The 20,493-nt window shown below is 33.4% G+C and overlaps 1 protein-coding gene across 2 annotated transcripts in view; it reads right to left on the bottom strand.

The window, feature by feature from the left end:
- Positions 1 to 20,493, bottom strand: part of LOC145242526 (protocadherin gamma-B2-like) — a 144,769-nt gene that overhangs the window by 62,063 nt on the left and 62,213 nt on the right. For both annotated transcript variants that reach the window (XM_080105599.1, XM_080105598.1), the window contains exon 2: positions 8,000 to 10,496. In XM_080105599.1, coding sequence (XP_079961725.1) covers positions 8,000 to 10,417 — 2,418 coding nt within the window. In that variant the 5' untranslated portion in view covers positions 10,418 to 10,496. The remainder of the gene's footprint in view (positions 1 to 7,999; positions 10,497 to 20,493) is intronic.

Here is a 20,493-nt window from a genome sequence, read left to right as displayed (position 1 = left end):
TAAAGAGTAATCGAGAAAATGTCGATAGTGTTAATTTCTCCCATACAACTATTTTTAATAGCATGGACACATTTCATTATGTGCCTGAGGAAGAGAAGAATTTTGAAGCATACTACACAAGATACGAGGATGTTTTTCAACTGGACTGTAAAAATTGGCCAAATAGTCAGAAAGTGAGCCTCTTATTCAGAAAATTGGGTACATCAGAACACAGCAAATTCGTAGATTACATATTACCTAAAAAAACTGCGGAATTAGAGTTCATGGAAGCTGTAAAATTACTAAAAGAATTATTTAATCCAAATATATCTCTTTTTCATAAAAGATGGCTGTGCATGAATCTAAGAAAGATGGACAACCAAGATTATTTGACATACGCATCAGTTGTCAATAAAAACTGCGATAATTTTAAGCTTGCAGAACTAACGGTAGAAGATTTTAAATGTCTAATCTTCGCTCAAGGGTTAGTTTTCACGAAAAATGCAGAAATACGCAGACGAGTGTTGTCTAAGCTGGAATCTGAGCAAGATTTAACCCTCCAGAAACTAGCAGAGGACTGTGAAAGGGTCATTACACTAAAAAAGGATTAAAAAAATATAGAAGAATCCGGAGTGGCATATGTAAGAAAAGTTAGAAAACCATACGCACCAACCAAGAACTTTACAAAGAAAAGCAATGGAACGGAACATTCCAAAGATAATAACCATAAATATAGTACAGAATATAACAAGCCTCTTCCTAGATATAACTGTAAAAGATGTGCAGAAAAGCATTGGGAATCAGATTGTCCTTATAAGAAGAAAAAATGCTACATTTGTAAGAAGGTGGGACACAAAAGCGATTGCTGCAGATATAAAGATTACACCAGAAAGAGAGTACAGCAAACAAAATCAAATACAAAACTAGACAAAGATCGGCGAAAATACGTAAAAGTGGAAATATTTAAAACATCAATAAAGTTACAACTCGACTCCGACTCCGATGTTTCTATAATAAACCTGAATACGTGGAAAAAGTTGGGAAAACCGGCCATGATGAAAACTAGTAAAGCAGCCCGGACGGTAACTGGTGGTGGTATAAAATTTGAAGGAGAAGTTGTCCTCCCGATAAAATTGAAAGGGATTTCGAAGAAATTAAAAATATTCGCACTAAAAAATAGTGAAAATCTGTTTGGAATAGATTTAATTGAGAAATTCCGACTATGGGATAAGCCAATCAATACATTCTGTAAAAAATTAGAATGTTCTTCTCCAACAACAGTAAATATAAAAGACGATTTAAAAGAATTCTTTCCTGAGGCATTCACGACTAACTTAGGTCGCTGCAATAAATTCAAGGCCTCGTTTGAACTTAAAGAAAACGCCAGCCCGATTTTTAGAAAAAAGCGAAATGTTCCGTTCGCTGGGTTGGAAAAGATTGATAAAGAATTAAATAGATTGGAACAGACGGGAATTCTATCTAAAAAAGAACACAGCGAGTGGGCAGCCCCCACCGTAAAGAATGACGAAGTTAGAGTGTGCACAGACTTTTCGACCGGGGTCAACTCCCTATTAAAAGATCACCATTACCCCCTACCAAGCCCAGAGGAAATATTCACGAAGTTGAATGGGGGTAATATCTTCTCCAAGATAGACTTGAGCGACGCGTATTTGCAAATACCGGTCGAGGAGAATTGCTCAAAAATACTATGCATCAATACGCATAAGGGCTTATACAAATACAACCGATTGCCTTTTGGCATCAAAGTAGCGCCTGCCATCTTTCAGCAAGCGATGGACACCATGCTAAGTGGTATTGAGTGCGCATGTGCATACCTGGACGACATTGTTGTCAGGAGCAAATCCCTAGAAGAACATAAGGAACATTTGAAACAAGTATTTACTCGAATACAAGAATTCGGCTTTAAAGTAAAAGAAAGTAAATCTGACTTTTGTATGAGCGAGGTTAAGTATCTTGGACACATAATAAACAAACATGGACGACGTCCAGACCCAGACAGATCTGCGGCAATAAAAAATATGCCAGTACCCGATAATGTAACAACCTTGCAGAGTTTCTTAGGACTCGCAAATTATTACCAATCTTTTATTGAAGGAATGCATAACTTGCGAGCCCTCTTAAATAATCTGCTTAAAAAGGATACACCGTGGAACTGGACGCAAGAATGTCAAACCGCTTTTGACAAAATAAAGAGCGCACTAACATCCGAATTATTCTTAACGCACTTTGACACAAACTTAAAAATAGTCGTCGCTAATGACGCTAGCTCCTACGGCTTAGGAGCATGCATTCAACATATTATGCCGGATGGGTCTAGAAAACCAATAGCGCATGCTTCGAGAACGCTGATACCAGCCGAAAGGGCATATTCACAAATCGAAAAAGAAGCGTTGAGCATAATCTTTGCTGTGACTAAATTTCACCGATATTTATATGGTAGACAATTCATACTTGAAACCGACCATAAACCGTTAGTCACGATCTATGGATCAAAAAAATGATTGCCGGTATACACCGCAAATAGATTGCTGCGCTGGGGTACAATACTACTTAATTACGATTTCCAGCTACAACATCTAGCATCAAAAAAGATTTGCCATGCGGATTGACAGTCAAGACTGATACCACAGAAACACAATCTGGAAGAATCAGTCATTGCAGCAATTCGGACAAATGTTGAAGTAAAAAATGGTAGCAAACATCATTAAGGAACTACCCGTAACTTTGTCGGACATTAAAAGGGAAGCCGAGAAAGACGAATATATAAAGGACATAAAAGAGAAAATTATAACGGACACAAAGGTGCAGGAAGTTTTTCTCCATATGTGACGATGTGTTACTGTACAGCGAGAGAGTGGTAATACCCAAAACATTGCAGAATAGGATGTTAAGAGATTTCCACACAGGACATCCGGGGATAAATCGAATGAAGTCGTTAATGAGAAGCTACGTGTACTGGCGTAACATGGACACTGACATAGCGACAACAATTGATAAATGTAAAGGATGCCAGTTAGCGGCAAAATCTCCACCTATAGTACACAAACCTTGGCCGAAAACCGACCAACCATGGTCGAGAATCCACATGGACTTCGCTGGTCCAGTAGGTGAAAACTATTATTTAATTGTAGTGGATAGTTTCACAAAATGGCCGGAGGTAATGCGTTGCAGGAATCCAACAACGAACAACTCAATAGGGTTCCTACACGAGTTGTTTGCAAGATTCGGTGTACCAGACACACTGGTCACTGACAACGGAACGCAGTTCACATCCGCAGAGTTTAAGGAATTTTGCGACACGTTCCGAGTGAAGCACATCACGACTCCGCCGTATCATCCAAGGTCGAACGGCCTCGCGGCAAGGTTCGTGGACACGCTAAAACGAGCGTTAAAGAAATCCATTGGAACACCAATAGAAAAAGCTTTGCAACAATTCTTGCAAGTATATAGGATTACATCACATCCTAGTACACCATCAAACATATCACCAGCTGATCTAATGTTTGCCAGAAAGGTAAAATCAGCGTTTGACAAACTATTGCCAAGGCAGGCAATTATCCGAAACACTACACACACGAGAAGAAAGAAATATAACTCGGGAGATCGAGTATATTTTAAGTGCTACAGAAATAACACATCTTACTGGGAATGTGGAGTAGTGGATAAACGCATTGGTGATTGTACATACATGATTAAAGGTTCACAGAATATACATAAAAGGCACCTAAATCAGATAAAAAAACGTCGTATCCAAGATGATGATGATACGACAACAGTCGAAGAGGAGGACACCATAGATATCATATACGAATCTTTTAATTTGGAACCGCCTCAAAATGCACTTGAACCCCGAAGATCAGGTAGGAAAAGAAAAGTGAATGAAGCATTAATGGTAAACCCAAAAAGAAAAAGATATTGAAATCTGTGTGACTTCAAATCTTGGGAGGGGGGTGTTGTGGTGGCAACCACTTATTTGCATATGCGAATAACATAACACTATAAATGGCAAGCCTAGGTTGGCCTTGGTGTGTCTTACTCAAATGCCACCGGAAGTGACGCCGAAGAGCGTACATGTCCTCCCACCAAGACTCTCTGACTCGACACCGTCATTTGTACATATTGTAAATATACCTTTTCTTTAATACACTTATTATTGTGTTATCTTGTTGTTTGCGTCTTCATTGTATTTCCTTACTAATTATTGTTCAACCTTGCAACCACAACAGTACTATATTATAGTTTACTTACGTAAATATTTAATGAAATATGAAAAACAATTAATATATATAATATTTTATGGTTTACTTACGTAAATATTTAATGGAATATGAAAATCAATTAATGTATGTACTATATATATGTCTAATTACGTAAATATTTAATAGAATATGAAAAAGCAGTGGTATGTACTATATTATAGTCTACTTACGTAAATATTTTATGGAATATTAAAAAGCAATTAATGTATGCAATATATTATAGTTTACTTACGTAAATATTTAATGGAATATGAAAAAGCAATAAAAATTTATTCTTATGAATTTTTGTTTATGTGTGTATCAGTTTAACGGTCATTTACACATTCACAGGAGATTCAAAGGTTTTAGAATATGTTAAAAGAATGTAATGATGTGATTCTTGAAATGGAAGAAAAACAAAAACGGAATAGATTTTTAATAATAGGTCATTTTTAAATATGAATTATGGATAAAAAAGTGAAATGAAAAGAAAGCAGATATTATTATATCCTAAGTGCAGACGATACTCAAAATATAATTACAGATTACTTAGGACTTCTACCCAATCATGATTGACTGAACGAGAGCATGCTGCCTCCATGAATTAAATAAAGAGTTTTGTTCGAAATTCTGTGCAGATTCTCGAGTTCGACAGAAAGAGTCCCAAGTTCAACAAGATACATCCATGAAAATAACACTCAAGATGAGAACAGTAGTCTGAAAAATCCAAATAATTAATCCTCATCTAAAAAATTTAGAAACGTAATAACTGTATCCAGGTCAAAGTATAGTATCTATTCCAATTTTTTTCTCGGTTAGTGGAGGAGAACTCCTTCGCGACTGAGATAATTTATATTTTTGTTCTTTTTATCTACATCTACATAAAAAAGCGACCCTGAGGCAATTGAAATAGGAACTGTCGAAAAAAATTAGGAAAAAAAGAAAAAGTTGGAAAAATAAGCAAACATTTCTAAACAAAATGAAAGGAAGTTTGATAGAAAAGAAAGAAAAGGAAGGCTTAAAAGAGAAGACATTTTAATACTTACAAAAAACTTATTCTCACAAGACAGTTATAAAAAACTGATATATCTATAACACACTTGGGATTTGATGATATCCCTACGAACCATTTTATAGATTTTTTATTGAGTAGTTTTAATGTGATATAAATACTTATCCTTGACTTTTGACCTATTGATTAACTCGTCTTTCATTTAATCTGTGTAAGGGGGAGAGAGGAGTATTCTTTGAAAATTAGTATAGCTAAAATGCTTTTTGAAAAAAATATTAGTATATTTTTCTCAATAAACCTTTATTTGATATTTCTTTTGTTATTAACTTACTGATCGTTTCCTTCAAAAGATTAACTCTAAAATTAATTTTAAAAAAATAATTAAATCTAAAATTAATAAAAAAAATAATTAACTCTAAAATTAATAAAAAAATAATTAACTCTAAAATTAATTAAAAAAAAAATAATTAAATCTAAAATTAATTAAAAAAAAATAATTAACTCAAAAATTAATTTAAAAAAAATAATAAAATCTAAATTTAATTAAAAAAAATAATTAAATCTAAAATTAATAAAAAATAATTAACTCTAAAATCAATTAAAAAAAATAATTAACTCTAAAATTAATTTAAAAAATAATTAAAACTAAAATTAATAAAAAAAATAATTAACTCTAAAATTAATTAAAAAAAATAGTTAACTCTAAAATTAATTTAAAAAAATTAACTCTAAAATTAATTAAAAAAAATAATTAAATCGATTATTAAAAATAATAATAAAAACAAAACTAGTGCCTAAATACACAAAGAATAACATTTCATCTTAATTGCGTATAAAAATAAATCTAAAAATATCCTTTTTATATACAAAACATGAACATAGATGCGATAAGACTTAAAACTATGGATAATAAGTAACAGATAATAAGTGGAATTTTTAAAGCCAATGCAAATGCAATTTAGTTGAAAACACCGCTTGATACAAGCAAACAGTAAATAGATCAAATGACATTGAATAATAAGATAAGTATTGAATAATAATATAGTCATTTGAAAATAATTGAAATAATTCAATATTGTTACTTGATGTAGTTACCGTTGTTTGTATCAATAGTATTTTCAAACAAGTTGCATCAACATCACTTAAAAAAATTGAACTTCTTACACACCACACACAAGATTTCAAACAAGCTACAACATTCTTTCAAATCTGTATAACATTCTGCTCGTTCCTTCCTTAGTCTGTACGTTACGCTTTGAAAAAGCAAAATACAATTTTTGGAGGTCAAACAGATTTAAAAAAAAAAAAAGGCCAAATTCGTGAAATTTGACCTTAAAAAGACCAATTTGGCAACCCTGGAAAAATATAAGAGTGACCCCCATTTAATGTAGCATTGTTTTCGAGTTTCATTGTAATAATATATGATCATTGTTATACTAATGTGAGAAACGAACTTGTCGGAACATGATGAGAATTAGCAGCGAACTGGATGTTAACGTATCAACCACGAGAGACAAAATGAAAAATCGTCTTTTGCACATGGCTCCATGCATCGCTTCCGGTTGGGAAGAAAAAAATAAGATAACCACAAAATAGTTATCGACCAATGGCAGAGCTCCGCGCCTAAAATAGCACAGTCACTGGGAGCCGGTTTGCCACTATAAAACGAGGGTTTTTAGGGAACCAGGAGAGAGAGAAGGAGAAAGAAGACGAAGACGCCGGGCTGCTAGCTGCTGATGAAAGAAGTAACCCGCTTTTCAGTTACAAGCCAGGACACGCATCACCGACAGCAGGATGACCGGCCTACCCCTACCACATCCATCGTCCAAAAGATAAGTTACGTTTACGAACCTTCATTCCTTGTCAATTTATACATACCTATAAACGTTTTACGAACATTCATTCCTTGTTAAATCGTACATACCTGCAAACATTCTACGAACATTTCACCGTAATACAAACTGTCAAATATCTCCATCGGACAATCCATTCTTCGTTAAATCACATTCAATCCTACGAACACTTTGCCTCTTCTAATACAAGTTGTTAGTAGTAAATAAAATCGGTTCTCAACCTTCAATATTCGTCTGTCGGATACAACGTTGGAAGTATGTAGATTTTGACTCCATATAATTATATGGAGTCAAAATCTACATACTTCCAACGTTGTTCATTTCATGTATTCTTCGTTGTGACCTCTATGGCGTCCTTCCTCCCCCTAAACCATTTCATAAAAAAACGAGGCCATAAACTCGTAGCAATTCTGACACGCAATAGTTCTTCACCAAAGAAGTCAGCGAAACGTTGTGTAAAAGAAGAACTTTTGAAAGAAACAGGACAAAAAATAGAACATTGTCTGCTAGAGGTGCTGGACTGAAAGAGTAAGCTAAAGATTTCCTGTTACAATGAGATTTTATTATTTGTATTGAACTATGTAGCACAAAATTACTCTATGAGTATTTTTTAGTACTTATCAATATAGCTCATTTGTGTGAGTTATATATTTAAAACACAATGAACACCATTTTTATAGAAATGTTGATGTACTCATATTTGCTGCTTATTATTGTTTTTTTTTCTGTAGGAAAAACAAATATTTTTGCAATATACAGAAAAATATGAACTTTATCTCAACATTTGTTGATTAAATATATTCCTCATTGCGTGGATTTTCCACAGGTCCTGTTAGTAATGTATATTTTATTAACAATGTAAATACGTGAAATATATTTGGAAAGAAAACACTTACCTGATAAATAACATCAGTGACTTTTTGAAGTCTCATTGGTAAGACGGAACTCTTCCTTCCTCTAGAATATTTTTCACTAGAGAGTACTGTACGTTTTTGTCGGACTGGCGGTGGAGGTCTTTCTCGTGGAGGAGCTGCTCTAACAACAGGAGCATCAGACCAAGCAGAGGACAAATGAGGATGGACAATTAAATGTCTCTGCTGGTTGATATTTTTCTTGGACTGTTTCACTGCAGCAGATTTGCGTGCAGTCTTTCTGCGATCGTTACATCGAATACAGCAGATTGAGAAACCTGCAGTAATGGGCACAGCTAAAGTGACAGCCACCAACACAATAACAATTAATAAATACTGATGGATTCTGTCATTTACTTGTGGTTTGGTAGAATTTAACACATATTCAGATGTTACATTGCTCACAATCACGGTTAAAGATAAATTAGTGCTTGCCGACAATACAGGGATGCCGCTATCTTTCACGGAAAACTGAAAGACATATAATCCTGCATCTTGTGGTTTAATCTCACGGTTGAATGATAATAAACCAGTATAACGGTTCAATTTAAACAACTTAGCTTTGTTACCAGCAATTATGTCATATTTTAAAAATGCATTTTCCAAACTATCTTTGTCTGATGCTTTTAAAACTGTGATGTTCTTTGACTGCTTTGGGTAATAGACAACGTCCATGCTATACGGATTAACACCAGGAAATGTAAAATATGGGGCATTATCGTTCTCGTCCGTAACTTCAATCTCCACATTCACTGTATTGTTTAAAGATGGTACTCCATTATCTTCAACCAAAACCTTAAACTTGTAAACCTTTTGAAATTCATGATCCAATGACATAATTGTAGAGATTAAACCATTGTCAGAAATGCGGAATGGAAAAAACTGTTCTTTATTGCTAGTTATCAGGGAATATGTGAGTCTTCCTCCAGGACCCAAGTCAGTATCGGTGGCATTGATCCAGCCAACTGGTGATTTGGCCTTTTGGTTTTCTGCAATTGATAGTTTAATCGTCTGATCCCGAAACTGGGGTCTTACATCATTAACATCAGTCACTTGGACAGAGAATTTAGTCTCACTATGAAGAGGAGGAGATCCTTTGTCTTGGCAAGTGATGCTGATATCATGATGGTCTTGGGTCTCTCGATCAATCGGCTTTTTCACAATTATCTTGTATTTTTTAGTGTCCAGTTTTTGAAGCTGGAATTTCTCATGGTTTAGTTTGCAAGTGACATCTCCATTGCGTCCAGTATCTTCATCAATGACCTTCACATAAGCAATGAAACTGCCGACCTTGATGTCTTCGGAAATTGTAGCAGTTTGTCCTTCGGAAGCGGATACAAAATTTACATCGATTTTTGGAGGATTGTTCCTCTCATTTACCACATTGACTTGAACCATTGCAATGGAACTTAATGGTGGAGTACCTTGATCAGTTGCTTCAATATACAATTTGGACGTGAACTTTTCGCCAAATAAGAATATTTTATTCAAAAAGATTTCTCCGGACATTTCATTTAATTTGAAATGAGATTTTGCCGCTTCTAATGTCTTGGAACTGAACACATATTTAACTTTGGCATTTCTTCCGGAATCTAAATCTTTGACAGACAAAATTACAATGGGAGAAACATCATTTGGTTCATTCTTTACTGTGACATTGTAAACATTTTGTGAAAAAATAGGAGGATTATCATTTACATCAGTGACAGTTATGCGAACATCTAAAACACTTTGTTTAGAAGGTTTTCCTCCATCTTTTGCAATTACATGAATCAAATATGAATCTTTTTCTTCCCTATCAAGGTTGTCTTCTAACTTAATATGAAGTTTCGATGATCCATCAATTCTTTCAGACACTGCTAAGCTAAAAGGTTCATTTTTGTTTTTCATGAGATGATAATCAATCTGAGAATTCTCTTGACCAACATCTCTATCAATTGCATTTGGTATTAATTTCTTTTTCCCCTTTTTATCATCTTCCGAAAATTCAATGTTGACAAGTTTTTGAGGGAATTCCGGTTTATGGTCATTAACATCTTGAATGATGACTTTGATTTCTAAAATCTTCATAAAAGACTCTGCCCTCCTCACTGCAATATCAACCATTTCATAACACTCCGTATTATAAGTACAAAGAGACTCAGCATCAAGTCTCTGCGTTGTATAAAATTTGCCTTTCTTTGATATTCGGAACAATTGTGAACTGTCAGCTGAACCTTGTCGTAAAAGACTGAATGTTATCAGGTTCCGATCTTGAGATGGTACATTGTCATATAGGTGAGAATCTGCAGCAACATTACCCAGGTACAAACCAGGGCTCATTCCTTCCTGTACATGATAGATCAAGTCTATACTGGAACCTGTGTCTACGACAAAGAAGAATATAAACGCTGATACTAGCATGGTTGAACTTGAAACGATGAATATAATTTGCCTAGTAAAAATCAAGTCGGCATCATTTGAAAGCAGTCTCTTGCCATATCTGAAATTAAAAGAAATATAAAAACCTGTCAGTTAAAGATGTAACATTCAGTAAATACTTCTAAAATCAGTCATATTAATGAAACATATTTTTGTAAGAAACATTTATAAGTAATCAAGTTTGAAAAAATAAAGTTTTTTTCATGCCAAACAAGGCACAGTGCCACTTTGATGTAGGGCACATAAGTTGCCGGGATGCTATGTAGGGAGTTGAGCAGCAAGATGTCTGTTCACATTACGCTTGAACTTCTGCATGTCAGTACAGTTGGGGAAGCAGGAACCCAGAAGCGAATTCCAAAGTCTAACAGGGAAGTCTAGGGAAGAAACTATTAGAGCAGAAGGCTTTCTTATATCTATGGATCTCTACTGTATAAGTGTGGGATTTAGTTGCTTGTCAGGGATATTTACGTTGAAGGATGCAACATTTCGCTGGGATAGAGGTTGAAGCCTAGATGATAGTTCAGGACCTATGAGGATAGCGACTCTTTTTTGAACCCTGTCCAGGAGTGAGATTTAGGATGAACACTGCAACAAGTGAACATAAATAATTTCAAGTAGACTTGAAATACCTATGTTTTACATTTATAAGCCAATACAACGCAGATTTTTAAAAATAAAATAAACAAATATTTATTTGTTTGAAAATCAAAATTTTTCGATGGTATACGCCTTCTTCTGGATATTTTTTTTTTCTTCATCGCATGGTGTTAAAACGAAGGAAAACAACAGTAAAAATAGGGCCTGTGTGTTTTTTCTTCAACGGTGATATCTTCGAATGTCCGGGTGATACGTATGGCGTATATCAAGTGAATTAGTTAGATTGTATTCCCGCTATATAAGCGTGGCTTAAAGTTTTAATTGAAATACGTATGTTTTATGTTTACAAGCCAATACAATGCAAGAAAAATCTTGCACCGCATTAGCTTATAAACGTATACGTATTTCAATTTAAATTTTAAACAACGCTTATATCGTAGAAACACAATCTAACTAATTTCAAATAGATTATTATTTATTATTATGACAACAGGATATTTTTTTTTTCCTTTTTTTTTGGATTCTCAGATATATATATCCATTGATATCTTATGTTTTTATGTAGAGTGATGCGGTTCTTAGTTGATTAATTGTGTCTAACTGTGTCGATATATACTCGAAAGTCAAAATAATGAAAAGAATATGTTGTTGTCATAGCCCTAATTATTATACTAAATCTGAGTTTATCAATGTTTGTTTCATTAAGCTTATATATATATATATATATATATATATATATATATATATATATATATATATATATATATATAATAAAAATTACAATTAAATTTACCAAAATGATCCAAGATGGTAAAACTAAAGTATATTATAAATATTAAAAAATTAGTATTTATAAAGTAATCTCAACCAGATGTAAAAGCTCGATAAAACCAAATAGGAGATAGAGCTTATATAATACGAGCAAATAGTTAATAAAACATGTTAAAAACACTTTGAAAAAGAGTTAAAAACATATTTAATTTGAAAAGGAAACACTAAAAAAGTGGATGGGCCTTAATCCGCAGAGTGTCGAAGAAATACTTTCCTTCTCATCAGAGGGTAGGATTTAGCAAAATGCGGAATAGGACTTTGCTTGCGGATTAAGGACTATCCACTTTTTTAGTGTTTCCTTTTCAAATTAAATATGTTTTTAATTCTTTTTCAAAGTGTTTTTTTAACATGTTTTATTCACTATTTGCTCTTTATATATATATATATATATATATATATATATATATATATATATATATATATGATGCTCCCTATCTTGGGTTGAGCATATCGGGAAGTGATATACAAACTAATGAACCGCTCCCTTAAGTAAACACTTCATCAAATCTCCACACTAACCAATGTAATGTACTTGCAATAACCCTTATCCCTGAGTGGCTTCCGGGCCTTGATAAGCGGTGATCACTGTGTAAAAAAAAAAAAAAACTGCCATTAGCGTATTTCTGTAAACAAATCGAGCAGAGACATTTGGATAATGCCAAAACATTGGTAATTCATTACCCACGCAGCATCAGCCGTATAGCGCGATGGTGAAAAGCCTTGACTGTCATTTGAGTGGTCGGGTTTCGATCCTGACTTGAAGCAGTTGCCTGCCTAGCCACCCTGATGAGTTGTGAAACAGCGAAACAGTACTATATATATATATATATATATATATATATATATATATATATATATATACTCTAATAATATAAAATACATGCTAAAAATACTTTTCGAGGAAGATAATTTTGGGATTGAGTTACTTTAAAGAAAAAAAAAGAATTTTTCCACTTAGTCGCTCATCTATTTTTTTTTAGCTATCGATGTATATCGCTCAATTCCTCACTTTCTTTGTTTATTCAACCACTCTAATATTTCTTAACGTGTCTGTGCCCATTTATAGAAAGATTGAGCATTTTTCCCCCCAGCTAATTTAGGTACGGGTGCCTGTACACACCATAAATACATATAAAAATTATATGGTAAAATAATCAGTGTTTTTACTTCTATCTCAAAATGATATCTACGAAGCCCCATTAACCACTGCATGGAGTATTGTTGTCACATCTGGACTGGTGCACCAATCACTAATCTCTTCTTCTTAGAAAGGGTCCACAAAAGGAACCCCTCATCTAATAGGTCTCTTACAGTCTACCAAGTTTCAGCCTCTGCCCCATCACCACCATGTTGCATCACTGTGCTTTTTAATGTTTTAATGGAATGTGTTCCAATGAACTTTCTTCACTTGACGTGCCAACTTGTACCTCTGATTGATCCCTCATTAGCAAAATCCCACCGCTTCACTGTCGAGGTCCCCAGGTTTCGAAAGGCTTCTGATTCTAATAGTTTTTTGCTTTTGAATTACTGGCCTTTGTAATTCCTTCCCTGCTTTCTCTCTCCATGATTTTGTTTATATGTAGAAATGTAAATGTAATGTGAACAAACATCTCGCTGCACAACTCCCCACTTAAGATGCTCCTGCAAGTGTGGTCCTTAATTTACGGTGGCCCCTTATGTCTCAGTGTCAATGTGTCTTGTTTAGAACGAGTAAAAGTAAAATAAACAAATACAATAAGAAAGAATAATAATACCACTATATAATAATGATAATGACTAGCAGGACCTGTGGAAATTCCACAGTAGACTTTTCATATGTAATATATTGATGTTGGAATTTTTGTGAATGTTCAAAGTCTAGTTCTCAATTAACTTTATTTTGTGCTTTTCTGAAATCAGATTTCATTATGTTGACAAGATGATCATAGTGATTATTCCTTACTAGCAGCCCGGGATTGGAAGATGATCAACGAATGTTTCACACTCCCATATTTTTATTGTCCTCGACAGCGGTGGCAATCGCCCAATTTTAAATCAAATCAATTGATTGTCTGCTCTAGTTGGGGAACAAATGCAGTGCACCGGAAGGAAGCTTCACATGCTTCCCCACAGTGACTTAGTCCGCAGTACATTGTAGTCTACAGTGCACTGTAGAGAACCTACTGGTGATTTTATATAACTACTTTTTATATATAATGGCTTGAATTAATGTAAAAATGCAAAAGACAAGTATCATGCTTCAATTATGCTCTAAACAGAAGCATTTTTTTTTTGAACACGCACCTGTCATATCAAAGAACATACTGTTGATTTTATATGTTGGGCCTTTTGGTTTGTGTGATAATAAAACTTCTCAAATGCTCTTGTGATGTTAGGCTGTGTAAGGTGTTAACTTGGATCAAAATCGCCTGTTCCTTCTTTCATTGGATTATTTCGATTATCAATTATCAATACTTATCAAAGACATTCTGATAAAAAATCTATCTACATACACTGCCAGGCACATAAAGTACCTTTGTGTGAAATTTTATAAAAAAAATTGGCCCAGCCGTTTTCGAGTCCATAAGAAACGAACTCTCTCACACACACACACACACGCGCAAAGTTCCTTTTATATAATAGTGAAGATAATCTCAAGGGTATGGGAGAAAACAGATTTGGTAATTTAAAGTTGCAATTACGTCAGACACATAGCACTTGAAACACTTGACCTTTCGAATTTTCTAATGATAATAATGATACTAGCAGTGATTTCTTGATTGGCCTTTGTTTCTTATGTATTAGCCTTTGACATATCAAAAGAAAGGGGCTTGATGTTAGATATTAAAATTAAAGATCCAACTATACTATGAAATTAAATAAAAATCCAGCAAAAATTTTAAAAATGCAAAACATAATACAACATTGAAACTAATAAAATTTAAGATTAAACCCATCAAAAAAACAAAAAACAAAACAAACAAAAAACAAAAACAGAAAAGAAAAAACAAAAAAAAACATGTACAACACCAGATAGATACAGCTCTGAAGCTCACAGAATTAAAGCTGGAGTCCCTAAGGGATCCATACTGGCCCAACTCTCTTTCTGATCTACATCAATAATCTCCCAAATCACATTCTAAGATCATTTGTAGACATTTATGCTGACGACACTACCATCTATGGCAACACTTTAAAGACCGTAAACGACCAAGTTCTCTCTGATTTTCTCTCCTCTAATCTTTCACACATGGTGCAATAGAGAAAGAAGTAGCTGGTTAATTTTAATGCATCTAAGACCAAACTTCTATCTTTCCATCATCAACATTCTGATCCCCGTCTGGCATCAATTGAAATGAATGGCTCTCATCTTGAGGAGGCTCCCTGTTTTGACAAACTTCTGGGCTTGACCTTTACTCCTGATCTGAGATGGAACACGTACATCAAATCCGTTGCCAAGGCTGCTGGGAAAATGGTGAGATCGTTCTACCATTCCAGTAGATATATCACTGCTGATGCAATTCTCTACATGTATAAGAGCCAAGTTCGTTCAAGGATGGAGTACTGTTGCCACATCTGGGCAGGAGCTGTTTGAAACATCTTATCCTGCCTTGAAAGAGTTCAAAATAGACTTAGTAGCTTAGTGGGAGATGCCCTTTTCTCTTCCCAGCAACCTCTTTCCCATAGAAGAAACGTCACGAGCCTGTCCCTGTTTTATCGTTATTTTCATGGCAAGTGCTCGTCTGAGCCCCAATCTATGGTCCCCCCCTGGCCTGACTTTCACAAAAACACTCGTCTAGCTGAAACCACTATTATTAATTTCCCTCTCTTTATCTGTGCTTTAACCTAAACGTAGATTCCATAAACAAAGCTTCTTTCTTAGAACTGCACGCCTGTATAACTATGTCCCATTTTTCTGCTTTCTAACTGACTACAATATGGTTGTCTTCAAGTCCAACGTGAACAAATTATTGATGATTAAGTAATCCAATTTACCAAATTTCCACTACTACCGATGACTGACATGTTTCCCTGACTGTACACTCATAAACCCTTATCCTCGAATGGCCTCTGAGCCTTGATAAGCGGTGACTCCTTTGTAAAAAGAAAAAAGAAAAGCAAACAGAACATCATCTTTGCAACTTAAAAATAAAAAAAATCTCACAATTTTCTATGACTCAACTTGTTGTATAGTGTGTGGAGAAGGCTGATAGGCAGAGAAAAGGCTACCATTAAAGATCGCTTGAGTGACCTGGAGACAGCAATAACCTAAATTAAGAGAAGGTGACCTTGCAGCAGCCGGAACAACAAGAATAGGAATGAACAAATGTGTTCATGTGTAATGATCTCTTCGCTTTAATGTGGCCCAAACATTTCAGATGACTATTCTTGATTTTCGTCTAACACGTGCTGAGATTATTCGCCTAATAACTATCAGGAGATTTTCCTGCGATCATGATAAGAAATGGCGAATAAAAGCCAGACATGTATTTTTTTTCATAAACTTTAATCATATCATCTTTTTTTCCTCCAAGAATTTTATCCATTATTATTTTTTTTTAAATAGAATTTTAAAAGTTAAATGTATTTATTATGGTATTGTTTGGTCATTAAATTTTAAATGTCAAATGTATTTATTATGGTATCGTTTAGTCATTAAATTTTAAAAGTCAAATGTATTTATTATGGTATTGTTTAGTTATTAAATTTTAAAAGTCAAATGTATTTATTATGGTATTGTTTAGTCATTAAATTTTAAAAGTCAAATGTATTTATAATGGTATTGTTTGGTCATTAAATTTTAAAAGTCAAATGTATTTATTATGGTATTGTTTAGTCATTAAATTTTAAAAGTCAAATGTATTTATTATGGTATCGTTTAGTCATTAAATTTTAAAAGTCAAATGTATTTATTATGGTATCGTTTAGTCATTAAATTTTAAAAGTCAAATGTATTTATTATGGTATTGTTTAGTTATTAAATTTTAAAAGTCAAATGTATTTATTATGTTATTGTTTAGTCATTAAATTTTAAAAGTCAAATGTATTTATTATGGTATTGCTTGGTCATTAAATTTTAAAAGTCAAATGTATTTATTATGGTATCGTTTAGTCATTAAATTTTAAAAGTCAAATGTATTTATTATGGTATCGTTTAGTCATTAAATTTTAAAAGTCAAATGTATTTATTATGGTATCGTTTAGTCATTAAATTTTAAAAGTCAAATGTATTTATTATGGTATCGTTTAGTCATTAAATTTTAAAAGTCAAATGTATTTATTATGGTATTGTTTGGTCATTAAATTTTAAAAGTCAAATGTATTTATTATGGTATCGTTTAGTCATTAAATTTTAAAAGTCAAATGTATTTATTATGGTATCGTTTAGTCATTAAATTTTAAAAGTCAAATGTATTTATTATGGTATCGTTTAGTCATTAAATTTTAAAAGTCAAATGTATTTATTATGGTATCGTTTAGTCATTAAATTTTAAAAGTCAAATGTATTTATTATGGTATCGTTTAGTCATTAAATTTTAAAAGTCAAATGTATTTATTATGGTATCGTTTAGTCATTAAATTTTAAAAGTCAAATGTATTTATTATGGTATCGTTTAGTCATTAAATTTTAAAAGTCAAATGTATTTATTATGGTATCGTTTAGTCATTAAATTTTAAAAGTCAAATGTATTTATTATGGTATCGTTTAGTCATTAAATTTTAAAAGTCAAATGTATTTATTATGGTATCGTTTAGTCATTAAATTTTAAAAGTCAAATGTATTTATTATGGTATCGTTTAGTCATTTAATTTTAAAAGTCAAATGTATTTATTATGGTATCGTTTAGTCATTAAATTTTAAAAGTCAAATGTATTTATTATGGTATCGTTTAGTCATTAAATTTTAAAAGTCAAATGTATTTATTATGGTATCGTTTAGTCATTAAATTTTAAAAGTCAAATGTATTTATTATGGTATCGTTTAGTCATTAAATTTTAAAAGTCAAATGTATTTATTATGGTATCGTTTAGTCATTAAAATTTAAAAGTCAAATGTATTTATTATGGTATTGTTTAGCCATTAAATTTTAAAAGTCAAATGTATTTATTATGGTATTGTCTAGTTATTAAATTTTAAAAGTCAAATGTATTTATTATGGTATTGTCTAATTATTACATTTTAAAAGTTAAATGTATTTATCATGGTATTGTTTTGTTTAGTCATTAAATTATCCAATGAATCAATTGTTAGAAAACCAAAACCAATTTTGTTACAGTAATTTTGTTTGAACTTCTAATTTTTAACTCTTATTCACCTCAAACAAGGCATATGACCACTGGGGCTACTACTAGAGGTCATACCTACAGGGACATTCTATGTAGGGAGTTGAGCAGCGAAATGTCTGTTCGTATTACATTTAAATTTCTCTATCTTAGTACAGTCAGGAAAGCAGAAAATAAGAGGAGAATTCCAAAGTGTAACAGTTTGTTGGAAGAAACTATTAGAGTAGAAAGCTTTCTGACATCTACGGAACTCTATAGTGAGGAGATGGAATTTTTCTGTTTGGTTAATTGAGGGTATTTACGTCGAGGGAGAGGGTCACACTGGTGCTATGACTGTTTGTGAAAGAATATTTCATTAAAGTATTTGTAAAATAAACACACAGATGCAATATTACAACGATGGGACACGGGCTGGAGCTTAGTTGACAGTACCAGATTTATTAGATTGGAGATTTTTTTGGTGGGTACGGCACAATCACGTTGACACACCCGTTCTCGCCAGATCCCCAAAGTTAAGCAACGTTGAGTCTGGCCAGTACCAGATGGGTGACCATTAGGGAAGGCTAGGCGTTGTATGTACCTTCTGAGAAGGTTGGGTGTGGGGCCAGCACCCGCACCCTGTAAAAAGAACTCCTCGCTACAAAAACATCTACAAAAAGTTGTAGATGGCCTATGCCCCTCCAGGGGCTCAAGGCTATGGATGGAGACATTTTTGGCGGGATCCTGGAGGAAGAAACTAGTGATAGATACACTCGCCTAGACATAACAACAATACTCTATGCATGGGTGAGTGGTAGTTTTCTAGAGATATATAATACTGACAGGTGTGAGCAGTTTTTTTAGTGCACCGGACAGCCTGCTAATATATCTATAAACTTTATATCTATAGATTTATAAGTGAATGTATAAGTATTTGTATGGCATAATCACGTTGACACCCCGGTTGCCGTTAGATCACTGAAGTTAAGCAACGTTGATCCTGGTCAGTACTAAAATGGGTGTCCGTTTGGGAATCCAGGTACTGTATGTTCTCTTCGCTTATCTTGTTATTGCTTCTAGTTGTCTAGCACTTCTCATTGCCACTGGACTCAAACACTGTCGATTTAAGAGAGGTGTGGTTGGAGATTGCGCGACCCTTGCCTCACAATTACACGCACAGCTATCCTAACAGGGGGGATATAAATTGTCTTTTGAAACTGAATGGAGGCTCCCACTTCTATAAGTGTAACCTCAACCTTATCTGGCCCTGTCGGTGAGGCATTAGAATACACCGACTGCCCCCTGCAGAGGGTAAAAGTCCCTCAATGGGGGTCCTGGATATGACCTTAAACTATATCCAGTGGTGAGGCCCCAGCTTGTGGGCTTTGGGGAGTGTGGAGCCACCCTTTAATTACCATTGCTCCCAGGTCCACTCTGACCCGGAGTGGTAGTACCTGTTAGGGTCCCAACTATGGGTTGAATAGAAAATGACTTGAAAACAACAAATATATTCTATTAAAATTTTTTTCTTCAAAATCTTTGGATTCGGCATTAAATAACCCGAAAAGGGTTGATATGCCGTAAAACAAAAACAACCAACCAAACCAATCAACCTGATCTTGTAAATTTAATATTGGTGACATAAATTATCACCCTCTTGCCTTCTATTTCTCCCCGACGTTTGTTTCTTTTCCCTCTGTTTGTGTTTCCCCTCTTCCTGCCAATATGTCTCCTAGTCTGCTTCTCTATTAAATGTCCGCTTTCGTTTGCATTTCTACTTCCGTTCACCTCACCTTTCCCAAAGAATTTAATTTGAAATGTTGATTCTTATTCTAGGTAGTTGTTTGTAAAGAGACCATTAAATTTCTATGGATTCTTTAAATCTAAAAGTAAATTCTATTAATTGTATCAAAATATTAACGCAATAAAACTTGCATAACGTTCACTTTTCTTAATTGAACGTAAAAAAAAAAAAGTCAGCTTCATTATTTGCGCATTAACTTGAAATTCAGAAACAAGCAGGCAGGTGCCTCAGTGTATTCACAAATAAATAATTTAAAATAACCAGAAACTTATTTTTTCATCTTATATAAAAAGTAAAAATTCGTCAAATTCTTTAAATGAAATAGCTTCTTTAACGGTATCACTTATGTAATAAATAAATTTAAAAAAAAGAAAAAGAATTAGGCCCATTTTGCTATTCTTTTTATTTTAATATTCAAAATATATCAAATGTAATTGAATCAATAATTAAATTGCAAATGAATCTCAGTTTATTAAAGTCTTTCCTGAAAATACAGACAAAAAAAAAGTTGGACAGATATTTAAGAATTGTAGAAAAATGCATATTCTAAACATTTTTTTTTTTAAATTGAAACTATATACAA

The sequence above is a fragment of the Euprymna scolopes genome, chromosome 21 (assembly GCF_053919585.1).
Source record: "Euprymna scolopes isolate OS-2025 chromosome 21, ASM5391958v1, whole genome shotgun sequence".
Taxonomy (NCBI): Eukaryota; Metazoa; Mollusca; class Cephalopoda; order Sepiida; family Sepiolidae; genus Euprymna; species Euprymna scolopes.
This window is presented reverse-complemented; position numbering and strand designations above follow the sequence as displayed.